The sequence below is a fragment of the Enoplosus armatus genome, chromosome 18, assembly GCF_043641665.1.
Source record: "Enoplosus armatus isolate fEnoArm2 chromosome 18, fEnoArm2.hap1, whole genome shotgun sequence".
Taxonomy (NCBI): Eukaryota; Metazoa; Chordata; class Actinopteri; order Centrarchiformes; family Enoplosidae; genus Enoplosus; species Enoplosus armatus.
Genome location: NC_092197.1, coordinates 1,285,987 through 1,310,013, shown reverse-complemented (window position 1 = coordinate 1,310,013; position 24,027 = coordinate 1,285,987). Strand labels below are relative to the sequence as shown.

Below are 24,027 nucleotides of genomic sequence, written 5' to 3'. Positions count from 1 at the left end.
CTAACTAAACTAGCTAAATGACTGCCTCCATGGCGACATTGTACTTCCTGTTACATGCCCCAAGGCATTATGGGAACTATAGTTTGGTTATATTTTCCTCTATCCATTCATATACAGATATTTGCAATGTGTTTTTGTGTGTTTATTTACTTACAGTGATTTCCACTGCTGATAATATCTCCGGATAGATTTAATTTTAAACACTTTCATATGAAAATATCAAACACAGAGAGCCACGTGGATCTGTGTAGAAATATATTTTCTCTGACAAATGCTACACAGAACAATCACAGAAATTACTCAACAGCAGCAAATACCCATGGTGCAACAGGAGCAGTAAATACCCATGGTGCAACAGGAGCAGTAAATACCCATGGTGCAACAGGAAACAAAAACAGATAATGTGCAAAATGACAGAAGAGATGATTTGGTAAACAGTATATAAGATCTATAATGCAGCTTTTTCTCTCTTTACCTGGAGCTCAGGTGGGTCTGGACATCTCACACAAGCAACAGACGTATTAGATGAACTTCACATTCAGTATCCATAAATGCACTTGCATATAATTTAAGTTCAGTCATGCAAAACACAGACACATACAAATGACAGTTTACACAGACATGCAGGAAATCACATCCCAATACTTCCATATATGAAACACTGGAGAGTCTAAACTGATGAACGTGTGATAAATGTGCACTAACTCTGTTCACATCACATGAAGCTTTGGCAGAAAAACAGCAGCAAATTAGAGAAACTGAAAGTAAGTTGGAAGAGGTGAGAATTAGTAAAGATTCAAGGTAAAATAAATAAATAAATAAACTGCTGCTGTTCTCTATCTTCAAGCTGAGCTATTAACATTTTGTCTGGAAAAATACAGAATATGAAAGCTCATATAGTTCATCTTTATGGAAGATTTAAAATGCCCAAATAAAAACAAAGAAGTGAAATACAATCCATATTGTTATGTTTCTCCAAAATATAAAAGTATGTGTGCATTTACTGTCAGAATTAAATGACAAACAATTGCAGTCATTAGTTTCAGTGGAGGAAGTACTCAGATCTTTTACTTAAGTGAAAGTACTACTACCACAGTATAGAAATACTGTGTTACAAGTAAAAGTTCCACATTCAAAATTTTACTTAAGAAAAAATATAAAAGTATTAGCATCAAAATATATTTGTTTTATTATGAGCAAAATATATTTAAAGTAAACATAAAAGTATTCATTATGCAGAATGGTCCATTTCAGAATAAACTCTATTATATTACTGGACTATAATCATTGCGTAAGAATAAGAATAAAAGAGTAACGATGGGGCTGAATGTACTTACTTCATATTCTGCTGTATGTACTTATCTTGACCTGTAATAATACATCATTTATTTGTTGATCATATTTTGTATTACTAATCTGAATCTGCAAAGAAGTTATCAAATAAATGTAGTGGAGTAAAAAGTACTGTAAATAAATATTGTACTTCAGTACAGTAGTTGAGTAAATGTACTTAGTTACTTTCTACCACTGGTCGCAGGATAATGTGCGGACAAACAAACCTTTTCCTTTGTATGTTGGTTTTGTTCACCACCTGTTCACACCGTCCACCTCCTTCTATAGGTGTCTGAGCCTGATGACATCACTGTGACATCATCAGGGTTATTGTTATTGTTTTCACAGGCTGGGGGGCACTCCTACCCTGAACTCCATGTGTACAAACGGTGGAATGACCCTTTAACCACCAAAGAATATTAAAGAAATGATGTTCAAGTGTAAAAACTGATGGATGAGTTTGAAGTGCCACAGGGACACCCCCCCCCCCCCCCCCAGACTGATATCCAGATGAAGCTGTTTCTTTTTACAAAGAAAGGAAGAGTTCATTCATTGAACATGCAAAGTGTATTGAGGATTTGACGTGTTCCATACGAGGTATTACTGAGTGTGTGTGTGTATACATACTGTCACACATGGAATAACATGCAGCTCTATGTTTAAAGTAACATCAGACACTGACAACACATCGAGGTACAAATACCACAAAGAAATGAAAAAACATTCCATGCAACAGCAGCGCACCTTCATACATGCATACTCTTTATAACACACACACACGTACATTCATAAGACACACACGTATATGTTCATGTTGTTGCAAGAAATACAAGGGATTAAAAAACATGAAGCATTTCTTTACAGGATTTAGAAAACAAATCGGTGTCTTTCCACAGTAACAAAACAAAAACAACAGTTACAGCTTCTCAGAAGAATCAAAATATACAAGAAATGTACAAATAACATAGTTTACAGAGTTTACAGCAGAGAGGACTGATGAGGGACGCGACCTGGCAGCTAGCTCGGGTTGGTCCTCCTGCGTTTGTTGGGACTTTGTCCGGGGTCGACCTTCAGCTCCCGGTACTGCATCTGTCCACACACACACACACACACACACACACACACACACACACACACAGGTGAGACTGCGACGACAGATTGAGACTCTTTGAGTGTGACTGACGTGTATTTGTTCACAACTCAAACACATCTCACAGTAAATCTTGTCCACTTTAAAGATGTTTTAAGACGTATAAAAATACTCATCTTGGATAATAATCAGTTTTTTTCCACAAAAAAGTTCAATTACAAATTCTTAAAATGACATTTACTTCTCCTTCAGTGTAAAATCCAGAATGTGTAAATATGTATTGAAATGTTTAAACTGACTGGTTTCTGCATCTTGTTTTTACGTGACGTGCTGCAGTCAGTGTTCCTCGTCAGATGAGAGTCAGCTTTAAGCAGAACCTCACAAACAAAGTATGATTCAATAAAAGAGCCTTCTGCAAGCTTTCCTGTATGTTTCGTGAAGTCTGCCGTCAGTTACCCACCACTTGAACGTCAGAGGGAACTCTAGACAGAAAGTCGAGAAGCTCGTTGTTGTCAATCATGTACGGATCTCGAAGCTTCTTGGTGAACTTATTCACACCTGCAGAAGAAAGAAATCAGTTTTGAGTACATATGTACGTCTTCTCGTGTTGGTGTAACCGACTGTAGGAGTAAAATCAGGACTGACCCCAGGCCAGCACAAGGTATCGAAGGGGGATGAGGTAGAGGAGAAATGTGGCCGAACACAAGGCGGTGATCGCCAACCAGCTTAGAAAAGGCACTGTCCAGTTAACGGTGCTGCAGAGGAGCGAGAGCACAACACAGAGAAACACTCACATCTCTACTTAACTACTGTACTTGGTCACGTTCCACCACCGGATCACAGGGTAGAGAGTTTTAATCAGCTCTCCCGTCTGGATTTGAGCTGCTGGAAGACTTTAAAGAGTAAATCCAACTGAAATTGAACAAAATCATGATTTTGAAAAGTTTAGAGGACACGCTGATGTACGGCCTCTGTGATACTCACTTCTTTATCCTCTCTCCGTACGACGCCACCTCGTCCAGAGCGCTCTGTACGCTGATGAACACGTCCTGGATGGCGTACAGTTTATCCATGAAGCCCTTGTGCTCTGACTCCTGACAGGAACGAGGGACAGATCAGTGTTTCTTCATTCAGTGCAGTAAACTGGTAAATATCTGACATATGGATGTACGGCTGCACTACCTTGTCCTCTTTATCCTCTTCATCATCTTCCCATTCAAACATGGCCTCCATGGACTGCAGCAGAAGAGGAAGCAGTACAACATTCAACTGTTTCAGAGAGAGACCTTCATTAAAAACAGCGAGTGTTTGCTTGTTTTCTCACCGTGTCAGCTGTTTCCCTGCTCGAGGAGAACAAGTAGTTCCAGACCAGCAGCAGCAGCAGAGCCAGCGGCAACATGTAGAGCTCGAAGTTCCAGACCACCACCACAAACAGCTGGAGAGGAAATCCAAGAAAACGTCACACTGCGATCTCCAGATCATAAAATAGGATGATGAGAAGTGTGTGTGTGTGTGTGTTTCATACCACAAAGGAGATGATGCTCCTCTGTGCAGACTCCCATTCAAAGCAGCTGTTGATATACGTCCCATAGCTGATCAGGACCATGATGCACCGCTTCACCCGGTTAAAGTTCTGCTGGAGCAACTGAAACACACAAAGTGCTCATCATAGTACTCTGATAATGAAATAAATCATATATAATGATTCATTTGTCTAATTATCGGCTTGTCAATCATCTGTAAAGCACTTTGAGTTGCACTGACCTGCATGAAAACTGATATACAAATAAAGCTTGAATGATTGTACATGTAGACATGAACTGCTGATGCAGAACATTTCTTCACTCATCTCATCATGACTGACATCATATTATAAATAACAACGAACATAAACAAACCTGCTTGGAGACTTTTGGTTCTTCCTCGATGTATTTCTGCTCTGCAGGGACGACAGTCTTCAAAGCAGCTTTAACCTGAAGACGAAAACACACACTGTTAGCTAGTTTAGCTACTTTATATACAGTTAGCTAGTTTAGCTACTTTATATACAGTTAGCTAGTTTAACTACTTTACATACAGTTAGCTAGTTTAACTACTTTATATAGTTAGCTAGTTTTAGCTACTTTATATACAGTTAGCTAGTTTTAGCTACTTTATATACAGTTAGCTAGTTTAACTACTTTACATACAGTTAGCTAGTTTAGCTACTTTATATACAGTTAGCTAGTTTAACTACTTTATATACAGTTAGCTAGTTTTAGCTACTTTATATACAGTTAGCTAGTTTAACTACTTTACATACAGTTAGCTAGTTTTAGCTACTTTATATACAGTTAGCTAGTTTAACTACTTTATATACAGTTAGCTAGTTTAACTACTTTATATACAGTTAGCTAGTTTAACTACTAGTTAGCTAGTTGAACTACTTTATATACAGTTAGCTAGTTTAACTTCTTTACATACAGTTAGCTAGTTTAACTACTTTACATACAGTTAGCTAGTTTTAGCTACTTTATATACAGTTACAGTTAGCTAGTTTAACTACTTTATATACAGTTAGCTAGTTTAACTACTTTACATACGGTTAGCTAGTTTTAGCTACTTTATATACAGTTAGCTAGTTTTAACTACTTTATATACAGTTAGCTAGTGTAACTACTTTATATACAGTTAGCTAGTTTAACTACTTTACATACAGTAAGCTAATTTGTACTACTTTATTTACAGTTAGCTATTTTAGACGAGGGGTTCCCAACCTAGGGGTCGGGCCCCTCAAAAGGGTCACCAGATACATCAGCGAAGTTGTGAGATAATGAATGGGATTATTATTTTCTTATTTTTAAAATGGAAATAATAAGTACAGGTCAAACCTTGTACAGCCTCAAAACTGTACAGCACAGTACTTGCATGAATGCACCGAGTGTACTTTCTTACTTTCCACCACTGGCTAAATGAACACAGCTCAGGCTCAGGGGGACACTCACAGTGTTGTAGATGACATCAAGCTCCAGGTAGATGACTCCTTTAGTCGGGCCTGTCAGCTCCTTATTTTTCAACACGTAACTCTTCTGCTCTCCGTTACGGATCTGACAGAACAAAAACATCACGTCAGGATTTGGATTCATACACTTTAAGTGTTTCAAACATACTAATAAATAGACATAACATGTCCTGCCTTTATGTGCAGTGCACTGCTGGTCCTACTTATGTCTCCAGTTTAAATGTACGTGTTTTCTCTGACTCTGACTACAAACCATAGTACATCACTAATCTCATGTTTACATGGCAACACTTTCTAGTGTTATTAATTCATCAGGTTTTCTGTCACTTGTTACACTCACATGTAACAACGGGATGGCCACTTTCCCCAGGAAGTCAGCACTCCTGTCTCTGTCCTCGTCAAACACTGTCACCTCCAACACTGAGTGAATGTCTTTCACGTTACTGACCAAAGAGACAACAGATACAACCATGTAAAAATACAAGTAAAAGTTTTAACTACTTAATACGCAGTATAGGTAATATTACGTATGAATGATAATGAACCATAAAGTAAGATGAATGTAACTGTGATATGTATGATGTAAACAATAAGCCGGTGTGTTCAATACTGGTCAGAGTGAAATAACAACTGAGACAAACTTATTGAACGAAGACAAGAAGAAACAGCTGAAGAGATGAAACCCAGAAACAGATAAACGTGGACTGATCGTCACTCACAAGGTGAAGACTTTGTTCCACTCTGGATTGAGGTTCTTGTACACAGTATGAGTCTGTAGTCTGTCGTTATTCAGCTCCAACACACAGAACGGATCACTCTTACCTGTGCAGACGGAGACGGACACCTGAGTGACACTTAACATTCACAGCTGCTGTAGATGGATCACAGCAAGTATAAAGTACATTACAGGAGTATAAAGTACAGTACATGATGTATAAAGTACAGTACAGGATGTATAAAGTACAGTACAGGAGTATATGTGTAGTGTATCGTGTATGATGAGCACATTAGGGAGATTGTTTTACCAGTTACGTCTGCAGCCATGAGTCCTTCTGCTCTCGTCACCTTCACCTGCACGATGCCCACATCTTTGAGGTTAGAGAACGACCTCGACACACTCTGGAGAAGGAAAGAGGCACAAAAGCAGAGAGTGATTCCAGCTGCAGTGTTTTGTTTTTTATTCAGAGGATATTCCATCATACCCAGTGTGTGTCTAACCCTTTCCAGTGTTTTAGATGTGTGTAAAGTAGTAGACTCCGCCCACTTCCTGGCTGCCTTCCCAAAGATCCTGATTGGCTCTCCAGTCGTTAGGATGCGGCTTCGTCAGAGAAGCTGTATATCATCTGTATCTTGGCCAATTTATCAGACGTGACAGCTGTGATTTGATGTGAGCAACACGCCGCCGTGTCTCCAACTCCTCTTTTTGTTATCAATAAACCTTTGTTACCTTCCACTGATCCATGACATCAGTAACTTTATTTGTTGGACATCATCAGTAGCATCCAGAGTGCCACTTACGTATCGCTTGAGTATCTGGCGGCGCTCCTGCGGGTCGTCCAGCGGCGTGACAGACAGGTCGGCGATGGAGACGTGAGCCGAGGCGGTCAGCGTGACCAGCAGCACCACGCAGCCCCGGGACTCCTCCAGCGGCAGCTCCAGGTGATGGGTTTGCTCCTTAGCCAGAGTGGAGAGGTCCAACTGGCAGCTGGACGACAAACACACACACACACCGAGCTCATGAACTACATAATGTGCAGTGGAGCGTGACTCTGTGAGTCCTCGTCTGATATGTGAAACTAAACCAAACCGCAGTCACTGGTCACTGCTTTGCTTATTGGCTTCACAGAGTTTCGTCTGCAGTCTCTCGGGACTAACAGAGAGGGAAAACCCACATGACTGCACAGCTTGGTACAGGTGTGAGGATGTGGCCTCCACAGTCACCAGATCTCAACGCAGCTGAACGCAGACGGAGGTTTCAGAGTGACAGCGTTCTCCACCAGCATCGTCGAAACGCTTCATGTTGTCATGTGTTCAAACGCTGCAGTGATGAAACAAACAAGAGACCAACTGACCGTCCAATGAAGTCGTCTCTCCTCCCTGTGTCTCTGTCCCACACTGCGATCTCCAACACTCCTCCTGTCTCTTCATACAGGTGGAGGTCAAACTGCTCCCTCCACTGTGGACTCAGGGTCTTTGGCACAGTCTGCACACACACACACACACACACACACACACACACACACAGTGGGGTTTCCATCACTTCAGAGGACATTACAATGACTTACCTTCATTTCTGTGAGACTTCTTCACCCAAAAATTGTTTTGTTTTTTAATAGTAACAGTGTATTTCTACACCGTGGTATTACTACTTCTAGCCCTGGTCAACCCCTGAACAGAGACTGAACAGAGGTCAGCGTACCTTGCTCCTGTACTTCTGGTGTCCCAGTCTGAACTTGACGTAGGGGTCACTCAGACCGTTGGGGTCCATGGGGATCAGGTTCCGGCCTTCGATTAGCGCGATGCTGACGATCCCTCTCCACAGCTGGGATTTACGATGCAGCTCTGAGAGACGCTGTGACTGCTGCTGCTGGTCCACACACACACACACACACACACACACACACACACACACACACACACAGATACACACTGAATGTAATGAGTCATGTCTCAGGGAAAAGGACAGCACACCGGGTCCTGTTCTTCATACAGTATGTTGGCTGGATTTGAATGGTGACGATGACGAGCTCAAAGTGAATCTGTTGTCAGATTGTAGATGAATGAGCCACGAAGAGAAAATATATAATTATGATTTCATAAAAATGTTATTGTTGTGTTGGTGGAACATGTCAGCCAGTGCAACAGTGACTTAATGGCTGAGAGGAAGAAGATATATCGTGCTGTTAAACACACACAATACTTGGTTTTGGTCTTTTCATTGGATTTATTGACAATCAGAGAAACGGATGATTTCAGCCTGCTAGCATCATGTTAGCCTGGATGGACACAGTTTGAAGAACAGGGCCCTGGTCCACAGCCAGTGGATGGAAATGACAGCAGCTACAACAACAATCAACATTGAAGGAGCTCAATACACAACAATAACACGTTTGTTTGTGTATTTGAACTCTAGGACATGAAAAACTCTCTGACACCAGACACAAACTGTCAAATGAGGCCCTGACACCAAAATGAGCCAACAACACAGTGACAAACAGGGACAGGAAGGTGGTCAGCGTGACGGTGTCGGGACAGTTGGTGGAAAGCTGTGACTGCACACACAGACGATGACGACGATGGTGATGATGCAGATTTACCTTAGTGGATCGTTTCCAGGACCTCCTGAGCAGCATAGTCTGAATATACATTAAAACACATTATTTCAACACCTCTCCACTCCTGCAGGGGGGGAAGACACTGAAGGGTTTAACTAAAGGGCACTAAACATCAGGAGCACTGCAGCCCTTTTTTAAGCCACTAGGAGGCGCTTCAGGACAGGTTTCTTATAACTACATGGAGCTGAAACAAGTGATGAAGAGGAGGTGTGCTGCTCAAGCCAACCTCAATTAAACTCCATGAATAAAGCATCTGAAAATAGATTATAACAGAGAAAAATGCTCTCTCTGGTGCTGAATATTCATTATTATAGCCTCATTAGCTTTAATGACACTTTGATCTATCAGAGCTCTCTGTCTTCAGCGTTTTTCTGTTGTTGTTGTTGGTGTTTGTTGACTTTCTCACATTCCTCTTCCCTCCTCTTCGTGGTTTATCTCTCTGACTGGAGCTGCAGCACAGACTAACACTTGGCCTATAATTCATTTATATGCTGAATAAAACATGGACGACACAGGCTGTGTTAAATATCTTAGTGCTGAGGATACATTTGGAAACCATCTTCTGATACTCGAATACTAATCAAGGATATACGTGTGTGTATATATGTAATTACAACTGAAATAAGAACAAAACACAGGAAACTGCATGAAACACTGACGCTAAAGTATGGAAGCAAAGGATTTAAATCTTATAATCAGATAATTGTGAAATGTGATGTTTAAATTTAAATAGCAATGAAATAATGTGATTTGTAGAAGGTAATTTAAAATACTTCATTTTAAAGCTGCAATAACAGATTTTTTGGCCACATGGGGGCAGCGTAACAAGCTGTAAACACAATACTGACCTTTTAAGTTGATATGTTGAACAGGCGGGAAAATTGAAGATGAAATATTAAAAACTTGAACATAAAAGATTCATCAAAACATCTGTCCTATCAGGTTACATTCTCTTAGTCATGTGATCCAGAAAGAGGAGCTCAGATGAGCGGATGAGTACATTTTCTATATGAAGTTTTTGAACAATGATCTTCTGTACACTTCAGATGTTTTCAAAGTAAATTATTTAAGTTATATCGATTCAGTGGTATTTACACACACAGATCAGTTTACTAGTCATTGTGAGGACTCCCCAGCCTGTTGAGCCAGTTGTATAATGTGTACATTATAATGTTGTTTAACAGAAAGTCTGCGTTACAGACTGGTCATGAGGTTTCAAAGGTGTGAGCGTCTCCAAGGCAGCAGAAGTCTGACAAAAAGTTCTATGGAGTTGCATTATGGGAAATGTAGGATGAGCTGCTGCTTGCTCTTGTGAGTCTTCCAACTTTATGTAAATGCAATAATAGATCTCTGGAGAACCCTTTAAGTGATTAAATTTCACAATTAGCTATTCATAGTTTTTGTGCCTTCGCTTCCATATTAAAGTCAGCATTCATTCATTAAAAGCTATTTAATGAATGAATACTTTATTTTATTTTTAGTCTGCTGATCAGTGCCACATTGAGATCAGTGTTTCTAACAGTTTCTATTTTTCATCTTAAAGCATCTTAAAACCTTAAAGCTAACAACAAAACCTAAACTCTGAGGACCGGCGAGGAAACAGCTCCTCAGTGGAGCAGGAGGTGAAGCAGGAGAGCTACAGGAAGTCACTACGAGCCGAATCACCACTACACTCACTGTATTCACGTAGGGCTTCCAGCGATACGCCTTAACCTGCCTCTGCTGCAGGAAACACAGACGCAGCACAGAGGCTCATTAGTGTGTGTGTGTGTGTGTGTGTGTGTGTGTGTATGTGTGTGTGATGAAGACGAAGATCGTACTGAGCTGTTGTGCTCTCTAAGTGTAGTCTTTTAATCGAGTAGAGTAGTGGATTACTGGATTAGTACAGAGATCCTCAACCTGTTCAACCTGTTCACCTTATGACCCCCCCCCCCCCCCCCCCCCCCCCGTCACTGGTTGCATTTGTTCCAGTTTCACCAAGAACTCATTTAGAAGATTTTTAAAGGAAACACCTAAAAATATCCCTGATTTGTTTGTGTTGCAGAAAAATGTTTTTCCATATTGTGACCCTCAAATTTTACATGCGATGCTCCTCGTGGTGGTCCAGACTCCCAGGTTGGGAACCAGCGGAGTACTAGATCAACTGATTAGTAGAACAACAGAAAGATTAAACAGTTTAAAGGTTTATGTTGTTTACTGTATTGTGTAGAGGCTCTGTAACCTGTGAGGATTTGCTGCAAGTAAACCAAATCAAACCGAGACGTAATCACCAGGATACGTACCGTCGAGTCTCGTCGTTCCTCCACGGGACTGTCTTTAGGTGTCAGGGTGACGGCCAGCTCCAGGCTGCCCAGGTCCTGATCAGGGTGGTGAGGGTCCTTCAGCACCAGAGTTGCAGGTATTGTCCTGTAACACGCAGGTAGGACAGGTGTAAATACTGTTTGATCTGATGGATAAACATGCGCATGTTCAGTAAAGTAACGGAGCTGAACAGAGTAGTTTTGTTTGTAGTTTGTAAAAGGGAATGGGTATCATTAGGCCGACACACCTCTGCTGCTCCAGAGACTCCAGGTAGAGGAAAGCAGAACCCATGAAGTCGTCTTGAAGGCCAAAGTCGTAGTCAAACACCTGCAGAGGAGCAACAGCAAAGATCTCCACTGACTCTGATGTTCATTAAGAATTCATGTGGAAAAGCTTTGTGCATGTGTGTCCCAGTCTTTACCTTCACATACAAAGGTTCACTCAGACTATCCACTATTAAAGTAGTCTTCTCATCCCACACCGGGTTGAGGTTTTTGTGGATGGTTTTGCTTCTGAACACCTCTTTACCTGCCAACTTGAACTTGACATAGGGATCACTGCTGCCTAAAAACACAAATAACGTTGTCACAGATCCATAAAAACAAAGCCAGAAAAGAAAAAGAGGAGACAGACGAGACATAACTCTACCTCCTCTGTCTCTGACGGCCAGGTTGTGTCCTCTCTTCAGCTCGATCTCCAGCTTGTACATCCCTGAGCTGGAGACGGCTCGCTCAGAGGTGACGCCTGACGCCTGAGCGGCTGCACCCTGTCAGGAGGAATGGACGCATTAATTACAAACTGCACGACTTTAAATCAGTCACTCCACCACCGTACAAGCCGCACTCTCACAGTAAACTCACCAACATTTTTAAGAAAAATAAAAGCCACTATAAGCAGTCGTTGTAGCGCAGCCTTCACTTCCTCCGTTGTATCTGCACCAGCGCTTGCACATCCCTAACATTGACTGAAGTGTCTAATTCAGCTCTGTAACTTGTCCCAGGGGTGACCACTGACAGGAAATTACACGAGAGTAGCTTCCGCCCATCAGAGTGTTGCTGAGATGATTTTTTTTTCCCTTCTCGTAGAACCGCCACTTCCACTGCTGCAGCATCTCCTCTGCTGAGGCAGCGCAGAAACTGAAACTACATAACAGACAAACTGCAGGACGTTACGGCCTGACGTTGCTTCATTACCTGTTTCTATGAAGACTTTCTGAACATGTTGTCTTTTTGTTGTCTTGTCAACAACATCAACTGTACAAGGATGCATTTACGCAATTCTGTAACTTCTCCCTCATTTATAACTTCCACTATCAACACACACATTCAAACACACACAAAACAACAAAGAAACAACAATTACAAAGAGGCACAAAACCACCACAAAGAGACGCAAACGACAACAAAGACACATAACCCCCCCCCCCCCACAAAGATGGAGCTACTAAACAGCAGCAAACACAGCCACAGCAAAGTAATGGAGCTGAAGAGACATTCAAGTTCACTCTGCTGGGGATTCTGCATCCTGTCAACACACACGTATCCACTTACAGAGAAGCCCCCGATCAATACTTATAATGTGATAATTCACTTATATGCCCGTGGGATGGGGAAAGAGGCCACAGTTGACTGTGTGCATTACAGTTCAGACGTCCAGAGACCACTTTGACTCTTTTAGAATATGCTCAGACAGCCTCTGGGTCAAACACAGTAGACATCCACCACAGGAGGCCACGAGCTGCTGATGTTCACTTTATTTTGCTGGAAAGGTTTCCATCTTAAATACTTTTTTTAAATGCAAAGAAATCAAAGGATCCTGGACACTGTCGGTCAGCTGTACTCACGTTATTAACAACGTTTCAGTCCTCAGAGGAAAAAAACAACTGTTTTCAGGTTTTGGACTTTAATCTTTGCTTTTTATGAAATGTTGGATAATTGAACCTCAAACAGGAGATGAAAACCACGTGTTGATCTTAACAATGTTGTGTTGTGCAGTGTAAGTACAATACTTTCAACTGTAATGTAGTGGAATAGTCAAAGGTGCAAAGTACCTCAAAATAGTATTTAAGTACAGTTCTTGAGTGAATCTACTTAGTTACTTTCCACCACTGATAACAATATACAAATGAAACAGATCATCAGACATTATTATCTTGAATTTGTTGCTCTTGTTGAGCTGAATGTGAGACTAAATAAATTTAACATATCTTCTTATCAAGTTTTCTTTCTCTCACCTCCATCAGTAGCTAGTATTATTATATTTATAATTATATTTTGTTTGAAGTTGGTGGCTGCTACATGAGAACACGCAGCATCACCGACTCCATCAAGAATCATATCAGCTTCTCCTGCCTGACAAACAGACATCAGTTAAACACATTATGAAACACAGACTTGTTTCCTGAGGCTGAACTCTTTTGAAGTGTGCCAAGTTCTGCTCTGGCATTTCACAAGTTGCGGAAATTCCAGTGGGCAGTAACTAAAAACAAGGTAATAAAATAAGTGCGACCATCCTGTGTAACATGCTGGCTGTGTGCAGGTTGTATTACAGGAGGAGGGCTGTTGAAACGTTATGTAGGATGTGACAAGCGGGCTAAGTCCAGTTCAGACATGATGATGTTAAATAAGGAGATAAAGTCAACCAACGGGCTGCTGCTGGTATGAGAGGAGGGGACGAGGTGTTCCAGGTCGACTTTACATAACTGAAAACATCATCTCATAAGGCTGTTTTCGCTAACGTAACCTCTCTATGTCACATTCTGTCTGTCGCTCCACATTTCAAATTCCCCTTCGTTGCCATTTTCCTTCCATCGTGCGTCTGCTTGATGTGTAAAAAGGCAACTGATTGCTAACACGTTCACCATAACAACCTTATAACATGTGTAAATGTTGTGTTCACAGCTTGCTGTGTTGCCCCCAAGTGGCCGAAATCAATGTTGATCTCGTGTCTGGGTGTTAAGCACAGAGCTAGAGCCAGGAGGCAATTAGCCTAGCTTAGCATAAAGACTGGAAGCAGGGGGAAACAACTGGCCTGACTGTCCAAAGTTCAAAAATACATCTACAGACAGCTCCAACTCATTAACACACTGTGTCTCACTTGTTTAATCTGTACACAAACAGAAATGTAAAAGCTCCATCTTGTGCTTTCAGGAGGAGTTATGTGGCGTAAATAATTCCCTACAAACAACAGTTTATTCATTAAACAAACAAGATAAATCTTCTTAATTAGTGAGCTTTAGTGTATTTTGCCACTTCGGACAGAGCCAGATGATTCCAGTTGTTATGATAAGACCCACAGCCATGATTGATATTGATTATCTCGCCTCACTCTCAAAAAGAAAGCAGTTAAGCATACAGTCCAGGTATTTCCCAAAGTGTTGAACCACTCCTTTAACTGGTGAGGACTTACGGGGTTTCAGGCATGGTGCCATTAAACATTGAGGTCAGCTTGCTGTTCTTGTCGCCTCTTCTCCTTTGTTGTGAGAAAGATAAATAAAGGGTTATCAGCCCCAGTCGCAGCTGTTATGTGCTTCTGTTTGGCAGCTCTCCTGGCTGTAATGAGATGACTTGTGGAGTATTAACAACACACTCTACTCTGCTAATGTTTTCTCTGGTAGCCGGTGACAACCTCACACAGAAAGATAGCAGTCAGCAGCAGTGTGGCTCCTGAGGTAGATTTTACTGCTTCATCATGGCACACAGCCAACGAGTCTTAACTTGGTCAGAACTGCCTCAAAACCAGGTCCAGGTGGAGTCGGAGAGTTTACACTGTGGGAGTTAACAAGCTGCTTAGAGAGGATTAACTGTCTTGTTGCAGTAAATCAGGAAGCAAAGCATGAGAATAGCATCGGATCACACACAATCCTATCAGCTATACTGGTGCACACTTATCTTAGGACTGCGTATTTGTATTAGGACTGCGTATTTGTATTCACACACACATCAGTGAATGCAGCCAAGGCTTTAGTCTTTTGTCTGTCAGGATTGTTTTCATTATCGATTCATCTACTTTATCTCTACTGTTCTCTCAAGGTGACCTCTTAAAATGATGAATCGATTATCAAAACAGTTGCTTCTTATTTTTCTGCCGATCAGTGAATCTACCACTCGTTTCAGTTCTAACCAGGATACAAACAGAGAGAGATTTTACAACTCAGAGGCCGCAAGTGCTTTGACGACAGCGATTGTGTGACAAACTCACACACTGTCTGTCAAGAAGCAACGACAGACAAGTGAAGATTACAGACGGCGGCTAAGAACAAAGTCAATAAAGCCACAGAGGAGAGCTGAATACATGGGCGTAATATATATCTTCTTCATGTCAACAGTAGAGCCTCCGTAAAGTGATGGTCTGCCCTCAAGGGACCACTAACATCCATACTGTTTCCAATACAGACCGCGGTGATCAATACTTTAAATGAAAGACAGAGGAAGCTCCCAACAGACTCACTCCAATGGAGGAAAAGAGTCTGGTGTATTTTAGAGAAGTACAATCTAACACATTGTCTTCACCACGCTTCATAACTTTATGAGGTACTTGAGTATTTCCATTTTATGGTACTTTATATTTCTACTCACACTAAATCTCAGAGTGGTTCCCAAACTTTTTTTTGCTTGTGACCTCTAAAAATAAAACTAAATAATGAATAATAATAACAATCAGTGTTTATTTGGGGCCTCTTGTCATGTTTCAGATGTCTCTGGGTTGTTAACAGTTCCACAAAACATTTAGACATTTCCCCTCTAAACGTCTCACATGGTTTCATTTAAAGGATTTTTTTTAGTCCAAAGAGGTAAAATTATACATGTTTTTACAAAAGAAACCCCCAAATATTAGATAAAAGCAAAAAAGAAAGAATATTAAAACAGATTTGTCTGGTGACCCTTTGAAGGGGCCCGACCCCTAGGTTGGGAACCACTGGACTGACTGTATATATAGCAGTTAAATTTGCTAACTGTGTAAAGTAGTTAAACTAGCTAATTGTATATGAAGTAGTTAAACTAGCTAACTGTATATAAAGTAGTTAAACTTGCTAACTGTATATGAAGTAGTTAAACTAGCTAACTGTATATAAAGTAGTTAAACTAGCTAACTGTATATAAAGTAGTTAAACTAGCTAACTGTATATAAAGTACTTAAACTAGCTAACTGTATATAAAGTAGTTAATCTAGCTAACTGTATATAAAGTAGTTAAACTAGCTAACTGTATATGAAGTAGTTAAACTAGCTAACTGTATATAAAGTAGTTAAACTAGCTAACTATATATAAAGCAGTTAAACTAGCTAACTGTATGTAAAGTAGTTAAACTAGCTAACTGTATATGAAGTAGTTAAACTAGCTAACTGTGTATAAAGTAGTTAAACTAGCTAACTGTATGTAAAGTAGTTAAACTAGCTAACTGTGTATAAAGTAGTTAAACTAGCTAACTGTATATAAAGTAGTTAAACTAGCTCCACCTCGAGCAGCTACAACAGTAAATGCTGCGCTAACGTTGATGCATCAGTATTAATAATCTAATAATGTCAGATAGAATCTGATATCAGTCACAGGAGACATTTTACTGCAGAACCAGTACTTTTACTGCTGATACTTCTGTACTTTTACTAAAGTAGGATTATGAATGCATACACGTTATATTGGTACTTTTAAATAAATAAATAACTGAGGAAGTGGAAAGTTATATTTTGTCAATAAAATCAATCATTGTGAATGGTTGTTTCAAGTGGCCAACACACATACACAACAGTGTAACGAACCAGATGAAGAAATATTGTCCCAGCACACATTTTGAACGTCCACTCAGACAACTTCTGTTATCATAATATGTTGTTATAAAAACACAGTAAACCACAAAAACCAATCTAACCAGCCACCATGATAATTATAACAGTAACATGAACAGCTGATCCCAGAGCTGTGTGGGCGGAGAACTGATCTAATTAGCGATGCTGTGTAAATAGCGGTCTGACTGCTGTAGACCTTCAGGCTCTTCATTCGTTTATAAGGCTGCTCAGATATTTATCAAAATGCAGGTACAGGTGATAACAAGCAGCAGATGAATGCAACACATTCACTCTTGTGGGGTAGACAGGCTGATCCCTGATCACAGTCTGGGTCACCACTCACACGGGGGGGGGGGTTTGACCTGCCAAGAGATCTGGAGGGAAACCCGTAAACACCAATCAGGTCATACTGGTGCTGATATTACCTTTAATCCATCTTACACTGACAGATGCAGCCTCTCTCTTATAAACAGCAGATGTTAAGTGGACTCAAGTGAAAGAAAGACTTTAATCCTGTGTCATAAAACGCTGCTTATTCTGAAACTGGCCTTCGTATATGTGAAGTTCCTTTGTGGTGCGCCTCGAACACAGAGCCGTGCATCATCAGACCACTGTGCACATTATCTAGACAGGGATCAAACATGAGGTGGTGATGCTCACCGACAGCAGCCGTCCACATGTGGAGGCGATTGAAAAGGCGTCATCGCAAGAGGCGCAGCGAAGTAACCCTCGAATCGCAAGACGGGACTCTGCCACCGGGGCCTTGTTTATAAAGAGATCCAGGATCGAGGAGGACGCAGGGGGACAACACAGACAAGGTGAGGTGGTAGAAGGTGGGAAGACTGCGTGGGAGACAGTGTGGAGGGACAGAAACAGAGGATACTTCCAAGGCAAGTCCAGATCTTCTGTAAGGTCAAAAAGTATCTCCCAAGAAAACAGTAGCGGCCTAGAAGGAGCAGGTGTGGTGCAGCAGGTGTTACTGCTGAATGGAGGACGGAGCAACAGGTGAGTAGAGACGGGGCAACGCGCTGGTTGGCTGGACTATAATCCCTCTGCAGTGGACTAAGCCTGACTGACGGCTGTACGAGGGTTAGATGAGTCGACAGGAGAGGAGTCACAGACAGATTTAAGGCCAGTCTAGAGTCCTAAAATACAGTTGGACTGAGAATCCCCCTTACGTTTCTGTTTCAGAAAATTAAACTATAATGAGCTGGCTGCAGCTAATGGAGGATAAAACCGGTTTTAGACATATTTGCTGAATAGGGGACGGACAGAGTCCAAGTTAGAGGTCTTCTCTGAAACGCTAACCAAACCCAAACGTGCATGAATTGATTTAAAACACACAGAGAGACCTGATGTGAAGTTTGTATTACATTTGGAAAGTGGAGACTAGCAAGCTAGGCTAATTAGCCTCTCCACTCGATAAGTTAGCTAAGCTAGTTAGGGGGCTAGCTAGCATTAGCTGCCTCTCCTTCATGGGTCGAGATGAGTTGACGGCAAATAAACAGATTGCTAAAACTAAAAATCAACAGGTCGCCCTGTAGCACTCGTACGTTAACTTACTACAGAGTCACAATATAACCAACGGCTGACAACACCGACCCCTCAACCCGTGTGGGCGGGCACTAAAAATACTCCCACGGCTATTGGACCAATCAAATTACAGTGCACACAGCATCAGTTGGTTCTAAAAATGGACGCCCCCTAGAGGACACTAATGCACAGGGCGCTGTCACTGCAGAAAAAGAAATAAAACTTTCTTTAAAGTGTAGTTACTTTGGTAATTACAACTTTGACCAACACAAGTCAAAGTTAATGCCAAGGATATATAATGTATATATACACTGACTTCTTATCAAATATATGATTCTCTAGTCTTTAATTCTCAATTTCAAGATGCGTTTTGGAGTCGGAGGACAGGGTGAGATGAAACTAACACTGTTTGACGAGGAGGAATCCTACATGACCTGAGTGAGCCATTCAGTTCAGCTGACACATGAACACACACCAGAAAAGACAAATAGTTCTTGGCAATATTATCTGGTCTTACAGCTATTTGTCTTGTGTAACAAAAAAACACTACTAGCCTTAAAGCACACGAGCTGTTTGTTTTCTCTTAGTCAGCCGCTCTACACACTGGAAACTCAATAAAAGGCCATTACACGGCATCATCATCAATACAGGTCTGACAGGGCTCAATGTGTGAAACGATGATCTGGAACTCTAATTTTAAATTTTATGTTACTGTCTGTTGACATCACTCACATGGACCCTGGTGTCCGGGGGGGGGGGGGGCAGGCTTCATGCTCAGCCTTTGTCTCCATATTGTCTGAAATGTAACCCGTGCAGGTAGAGACACTCAGACGTCCCAGAGGGGACACAAAATGTTATTCTATCTGTCGTCTCCTCCCACCAGAAGAAGACATGTGAAGAGACACTCACAGTCTTTGTACAGAGCAGACCTTCATTTGTGTCAAAGACGACAGCTGGTGTCTGCTGCTCCCACGCTGACAGTAATAGTGACCGGCCAGAAGAAATCTTTATCTCACAACTATCAGAGTCCTTTTCTCTCGTTTCATTCGAATCATCTCTCCGGACATGCAGGCCATTCCCTCGTTTCAAGATCTCTCTCCAGTAAATCACTTTTAGTGAAGGACCTAATCATCCAAAACACTGCCTGAAGACATGACTTTGCAACAGCATAGCTTAGCATGAAGACTGGAAGCAGGTGTAAACAGGTATCCTGTCTCTGTCCTGTAACACCTCGAAAACTCACTGATTAACACGCTCCAACGTGAAAATAGCAGTTTGTCCGTCTGTAAAGTTCTTCTGTGCAGCGTTTCTACTCAACAAAGAGTCTACGCGAGTCACTGCACCCAGATGCTGTTTGAAAAAGAAATACTTGCAGCACTGAACTCCCCGTAAAACCCCGAACCCCAGAGTACTAACGAGAACCCTCCCCACCACAGACACTCTGCATGACTCTAACAGCACCAGAACCGATGTAACTGATAACATTCATGATGTTCTGGTCCAGTGAACCATCCTGCAAAATCTAAATGTATTTACCAGTTTGATCAAAGTGGAACGCAGCCATCTTTAAAGTTATCAGTTACACATGTTCCTGGAGCTGACTCATCATCCAGGATTAGTCTAAATTGTTTCCAGCTGTTAACAGCTGCTTCCTGTTCCTGTGTGTTTGTACTGAGAGACAATGCAGTCGGTCAACAACCCTCTAAAACTAACTTTATATACATTCCCGTGTGAGCGCAGTATTTAAATACTCACCTCTCAGACAGAAGTGGTACACGGAGCTAGTTCACCTTTCAAAATAAAAGGCGTTTCCTGCACCTGCTCTATTGAGTTAAAAGTGACTTATTCTTACTGTCCAACAAGTGTTCACAAGTGTTATTCCAGGAGATTAAACACAGTTTGTCAGTGTAGCTCCATCCTCTCAGTCTCTGAACGTATCCTGTAAAGCCCCCCCCCCTTCTGTCACATGTGAGTGTCAGCGCTGCAGCGTTTCCCTCAGGACCTCAGTTAGCAGAGGGTGCTAGCCATCCATTTATATAATACACTGCATATACACTGTATATATATATGTGTATGTATGTATTTCAGATTTCAGCCACAGGGGGAGTCAGAGCTCCCATCCTGACACATCTCATCTCACCCCCCAGGCTGGTTCACTCTGGAGAGTAAAGTCTCACACAAAATACCTTTTTTTTCAAACTATTCCATCACAAACACACAGTGTATTAATCTGTAATACATAAATAATGAGTGAATGATGTGAATGATTTAATACTAAGTGAAATATCAATGTGTGTCATTATTAGAGCTTAGAACAGGTTTCACATTTGCTGCTGTTCTGTGTTTCATATAATTGTAAACTGATTATCTTTATACATAATCAGCAGAGTTATTGATTATAATGTTGGTATATTTTACTTTTGATGAAGTGTAACTTGTTTGTGTTCACTCTGCAACCAAACTTTCCTAAACAGTGTCCAAACATCATGAACCTGTGATCCAGTTCTCAATGAAGACTCTTCGCACATTAGAGGCCAGACCACCACCTCAGCCTGGTCGGAGCTCACCTGCTCGTCCCGTCCCTCCAGCTGTGTCTCTGCTGCCGCTGCGGCAGCTGTTGCCGCTTCGCCTCCTCCGCTCCTGCCGCTCCTGCCGCCCGCGTCCTCGGCCAGCCTCTCCAAGCACGCAGAGCCGAGAGAGGAGCTCTTGTGGTGGGACTGCACCAGCTGAGCCACCGTGGACTTGTGCGAGGACTGCAGCTTCTCCCGGCCGAGACCGGAGCCGCTCCCGGCCGCTTTGCCGCAGAGCTGAGCCTCCTTCGTGCCTAAATCCACCTGAGAGGAGAAGAGCAGGTCGGGCTGCGAGGAGGAGATCACCCGGTCCAGGACGACGTTTTCCTTCCGTTTCATCTTCTTGAACATCCAGCCGCCCCGCTCCTTCCTGTCTTCGGGGTCTCTGGTGCCCAGCTTGGGGCTCAGCAGCGGCTTGGCTTTGGCTTGAAACTGTTTCCACATTGTGTTTTGTTGGGACGAGGAGGTCTCATTCTGGTCCCCGTCGCTGCGCTCCATTCCCGGTTCGGCTCGGAGCTCGGGCTGGCTGCCCCACCGACGGACCGGCTACTGGTCTGTGTGGACCCGGTTCGGCTGCATCACACCGAGAAAAACACACCAAAACACCAAACACGCAACAGATTTTTGGGCTTCCCCGCTGGCATGTCGGGGTCGTCCCACCCCCTCTCCACGGAACTGTTTACACCAGCAGGCAGAGGGAGACAGCAGGGCCCGCCTTACCGTTTTCTGAGCCCTATGCCCCCACCCACATCCTTCAACCCCCCCCCCCCCCCCCCCGTAGGTTTTCACGTAAGAGAAAGAAAAAAACAAGTAGGCTTAATGCAAAACATGGAGAGTATTTACTACAGAAAACAAGTGAGCCGGCGATGTGTGACAGAGATCATGGAACCTAATGTTTGTCTCTATGGGGGGGTAAGAGTCAGTGTCAGGGGGGTCCCGGGTCTTGTTGAGGCCAGCTGCAGATGGGAAGAAACTGGTCTTGTGGCTTGAGGTTTCGGTCCTGATGGGCCGCAGCTTCCTGCTGGGGGGGTGGTCAGTGACAGAAACAGTTAACGTCCGGGGTGGGAGGGGTCAGCCACAATCTTCCCTGCTGGCCTCAGACACCTGGAGGGGTTCAGGTCCTGGAGAGAGTACCAGGTGGTGATGGAGCAGGTGAGGATGGAGAAGTGCTCCATCAGGACAAACACACGAGTCAGAATCAGAAACTGTTTATTACCAAGTAACAAACGTTACGAGGACTTTGCCGTCTGATGGAGCTACAACATATAACATATAATCTGACAGACAACAAGGACAAATAAAAAGAACAAACAGTGCAGTGACCAAAATAAAGTGTCCAGTATTGACCAGTAGGGGGTGCGCAGGGGGGACAGGGTGGTGTACGTTAATATAACATATAACTTATGTTTGTGTGTGTGTGTGTGTGTGGGGGGGGGGGGGGGGGGGGGTCAGTGCAAGGCTTTGGCCGTGTTCGTCAGGTGGACTGCAGAGGGGAAGAAACTGTTTTTGTGGCGGGAGGGGGTCAAACAGATGGTGTCCGGGGTGGGAGGGGTCGGCAGCGATCTTCCCTGCTCTCCTCAGGGTCCTGGAGGAGTACAGGTCCTGAAGAGATGGGAGGTTGCAGCCGGTCACCCTCTCTGCAGAGCGGATGATACGCTGCAGTCTGCGTCTGTCCTTGGTGGAGGCAGCAGCGTACCAGACGGTGATGGAGGAGGTGAGGATGGACTCTATGATGGCGGTGTAGAAGTGAACCAGCATTGTTTGTGGCAGGTTAAACTTCCTCAGCTGCCTCAGGAAGTACATCCTCTGTTGGGCTTTCTTGATGAGGGAGCTGATGTTCAGCTCCCACCGGAGGTCCTGGCTGATGATGGAGCCCAGGACACGGAAGGACTCCACAGTGTCCACTGGAGAGTCACACAGGGTGATGGGGGCGGGTGGGGCTGCGCTCTTCCTGAAGTCTACAACCATCTCCACTGTCTTTGAAGCGTTAAGCTCCAGGTTGTTGCTGTTGCACCAGGTCACCAGGTGGTCAATCTCCCACCTGTAGGCAGACTCATCCTCTCCAGAGATGAGTCCGATGAGGGTGGTGTCGTCCGCGAACTTCAGGAGCTTGACGGACTGGTGACTGGAGGTGCAGCTGTTGGTGTAGAGGGAGAAGAGTAGAGGAGAAAGAACGCAGCCTTGAGGGGAGCCGGTGCTGATCGTCCGCGAGTCTGAGACGTGTTTCCCCAGCTTCACATGCTGCTTCCTGTCAGACAGGAAATCTGTGATCCACCTGCAGGGGGGGTCAGGCACTTTCAGCTGGGAGAGCTTGTCCTGAAGAAGAGCCGGGACGATCGTGTTGAAGGCAGAGCTGAAGTCCACAAACAGGATCCTGAGGAGTCCAGGTGCTGGAGGATGAAGTGTAGAGCCAGGTTGACGGCGTCGTCTACAGACCTGTTGGCTCTGTAGGCGAACTGCAGGGGGTCCAGCAGAGGGTCTGTGATGGATTTGAGGTGGGACAGGACCAGGCGTTCAAATGATTTCATGACCACAGAGGTCAGGGCGACGGGTCTGTAGTCATTTAATCCTGTGGGCCCTGGTTTTTGGGGACGGGGATGATGGTGACTGTGGTGTAACAGTGATCCAGAGTGTTCCCCTCCCTGGTGGGGCATTTAATAAACTGTTTGTATTTTGGGAGTTCATGTCTGAGGTTACCTTTGTTAAAGTCACCGAGGACAATAACTAAGGAGTCCGGGTTGGTCCGCTCCGTTTCCAGTATCTGGTCGGCGAGTGCGCGCTGTGCGTCCTGCACGTTGGCCTCCGGTGGAATGTAAACACCGACCAGAATGAATGAAGCGAACTCACGGGGGGAGTAGTAAGGTTTACAGTTTATGAAAAAGGTTTCCAGGGAAGGAGAGCAATGCCGTCGGATCACTGTCACGTCGTTACACCAGCTGCTGTTGATGTAGAAACAAATACCTCCACCCTTTGTTTTGCCGGAGAGGTGTGCGTCGAGGTCCGCTCGGAGAAGCTGGAATCCGTCCAGCTGCAGCGCCGCGTCGGGAGTTCTTTCCCCCAGCCATGTCTCCGTGAAGCAC

The 24,027-nt window shown here is 43.2% G+C and overlaps 1 protein-coding gene across 11 annotated transcripts; it reads right to left on the bottom strand.

Moving 5' to 3' along the window:
- Positions 1–1,880: 1,880 nt before the first annotated feature.
- mctp1b (multiple C2 domains, transmembrane 1b) lies at positions 1,881–21,468 on the bottom strand. Of its 11 annotated transcripts, XM_070925145.1 has the most exons (24): positions 21,007–21,468; positions 17,190–17,206; positions 13,721–13,760; positions 11,708–11,809; positions 11,481–11,623; positions 11,307–11,386; positions 11,029–11,164; positions 10,436–10,471; positions 8,741–8,779; positions 7,843–8,010; positions 7,496–7,626; positions 6,942–7,128; positions 6,449–6,542; positions 6,143–6,245; positions 5,764–5,866; positions 5,407–5,508; positions 4,321–4,395; positions 3,948–4,067; positions 3,747–3,857; positions 3,602–3,658; positions 3,407–3,516; positions 3,068–3,177; positions 2,883–2,980; positions 1,881–2,421 (listed from the first exon to the last, which is right to left on the bottom strand). In XM_070925145.1, the coding sequence occupies exons 1-24, from the start codon at positions 21,443–21,445 to the stop codon at positions 2,350–2,352; spliced, it is 2,673 nt and encodes an 890-aa protein (XP_070781246.1). In that variant the 5' UTR covers positions 21,446–21,468; the 3' UTR covers positions 1,881–2,349. The 11 variants fall into 11 exon arrangements, with proteins under 11 accessions (XP_070781246.1, XP_070781245.1, XP_070781244.1 ...); XM_070925144.1 differs by lacking the exons at positions 10,436–10,471; positions 13,721–13,760; positions 17,190–17,206 and adding an exon at positions 17,908–17,916 and having other exon boundaries at positions 3,605–3,658; positions 11,041–11,164; positions 11,708–11,825; positions 20,945–21,468; XM_070925143.1 differs by lacking the exons at positions 10,436–10,471; positions 13,721–13,760; positions 17,190–17,206 and having other exon boundaries at positions 3,605–3,658; positions 11,041–11,164; positions 11,708–11,825; positions 20,945–21,468.
- Between the last annotated feature and the right edge of the window lie 2,559 nt (positions 21,469–24,027).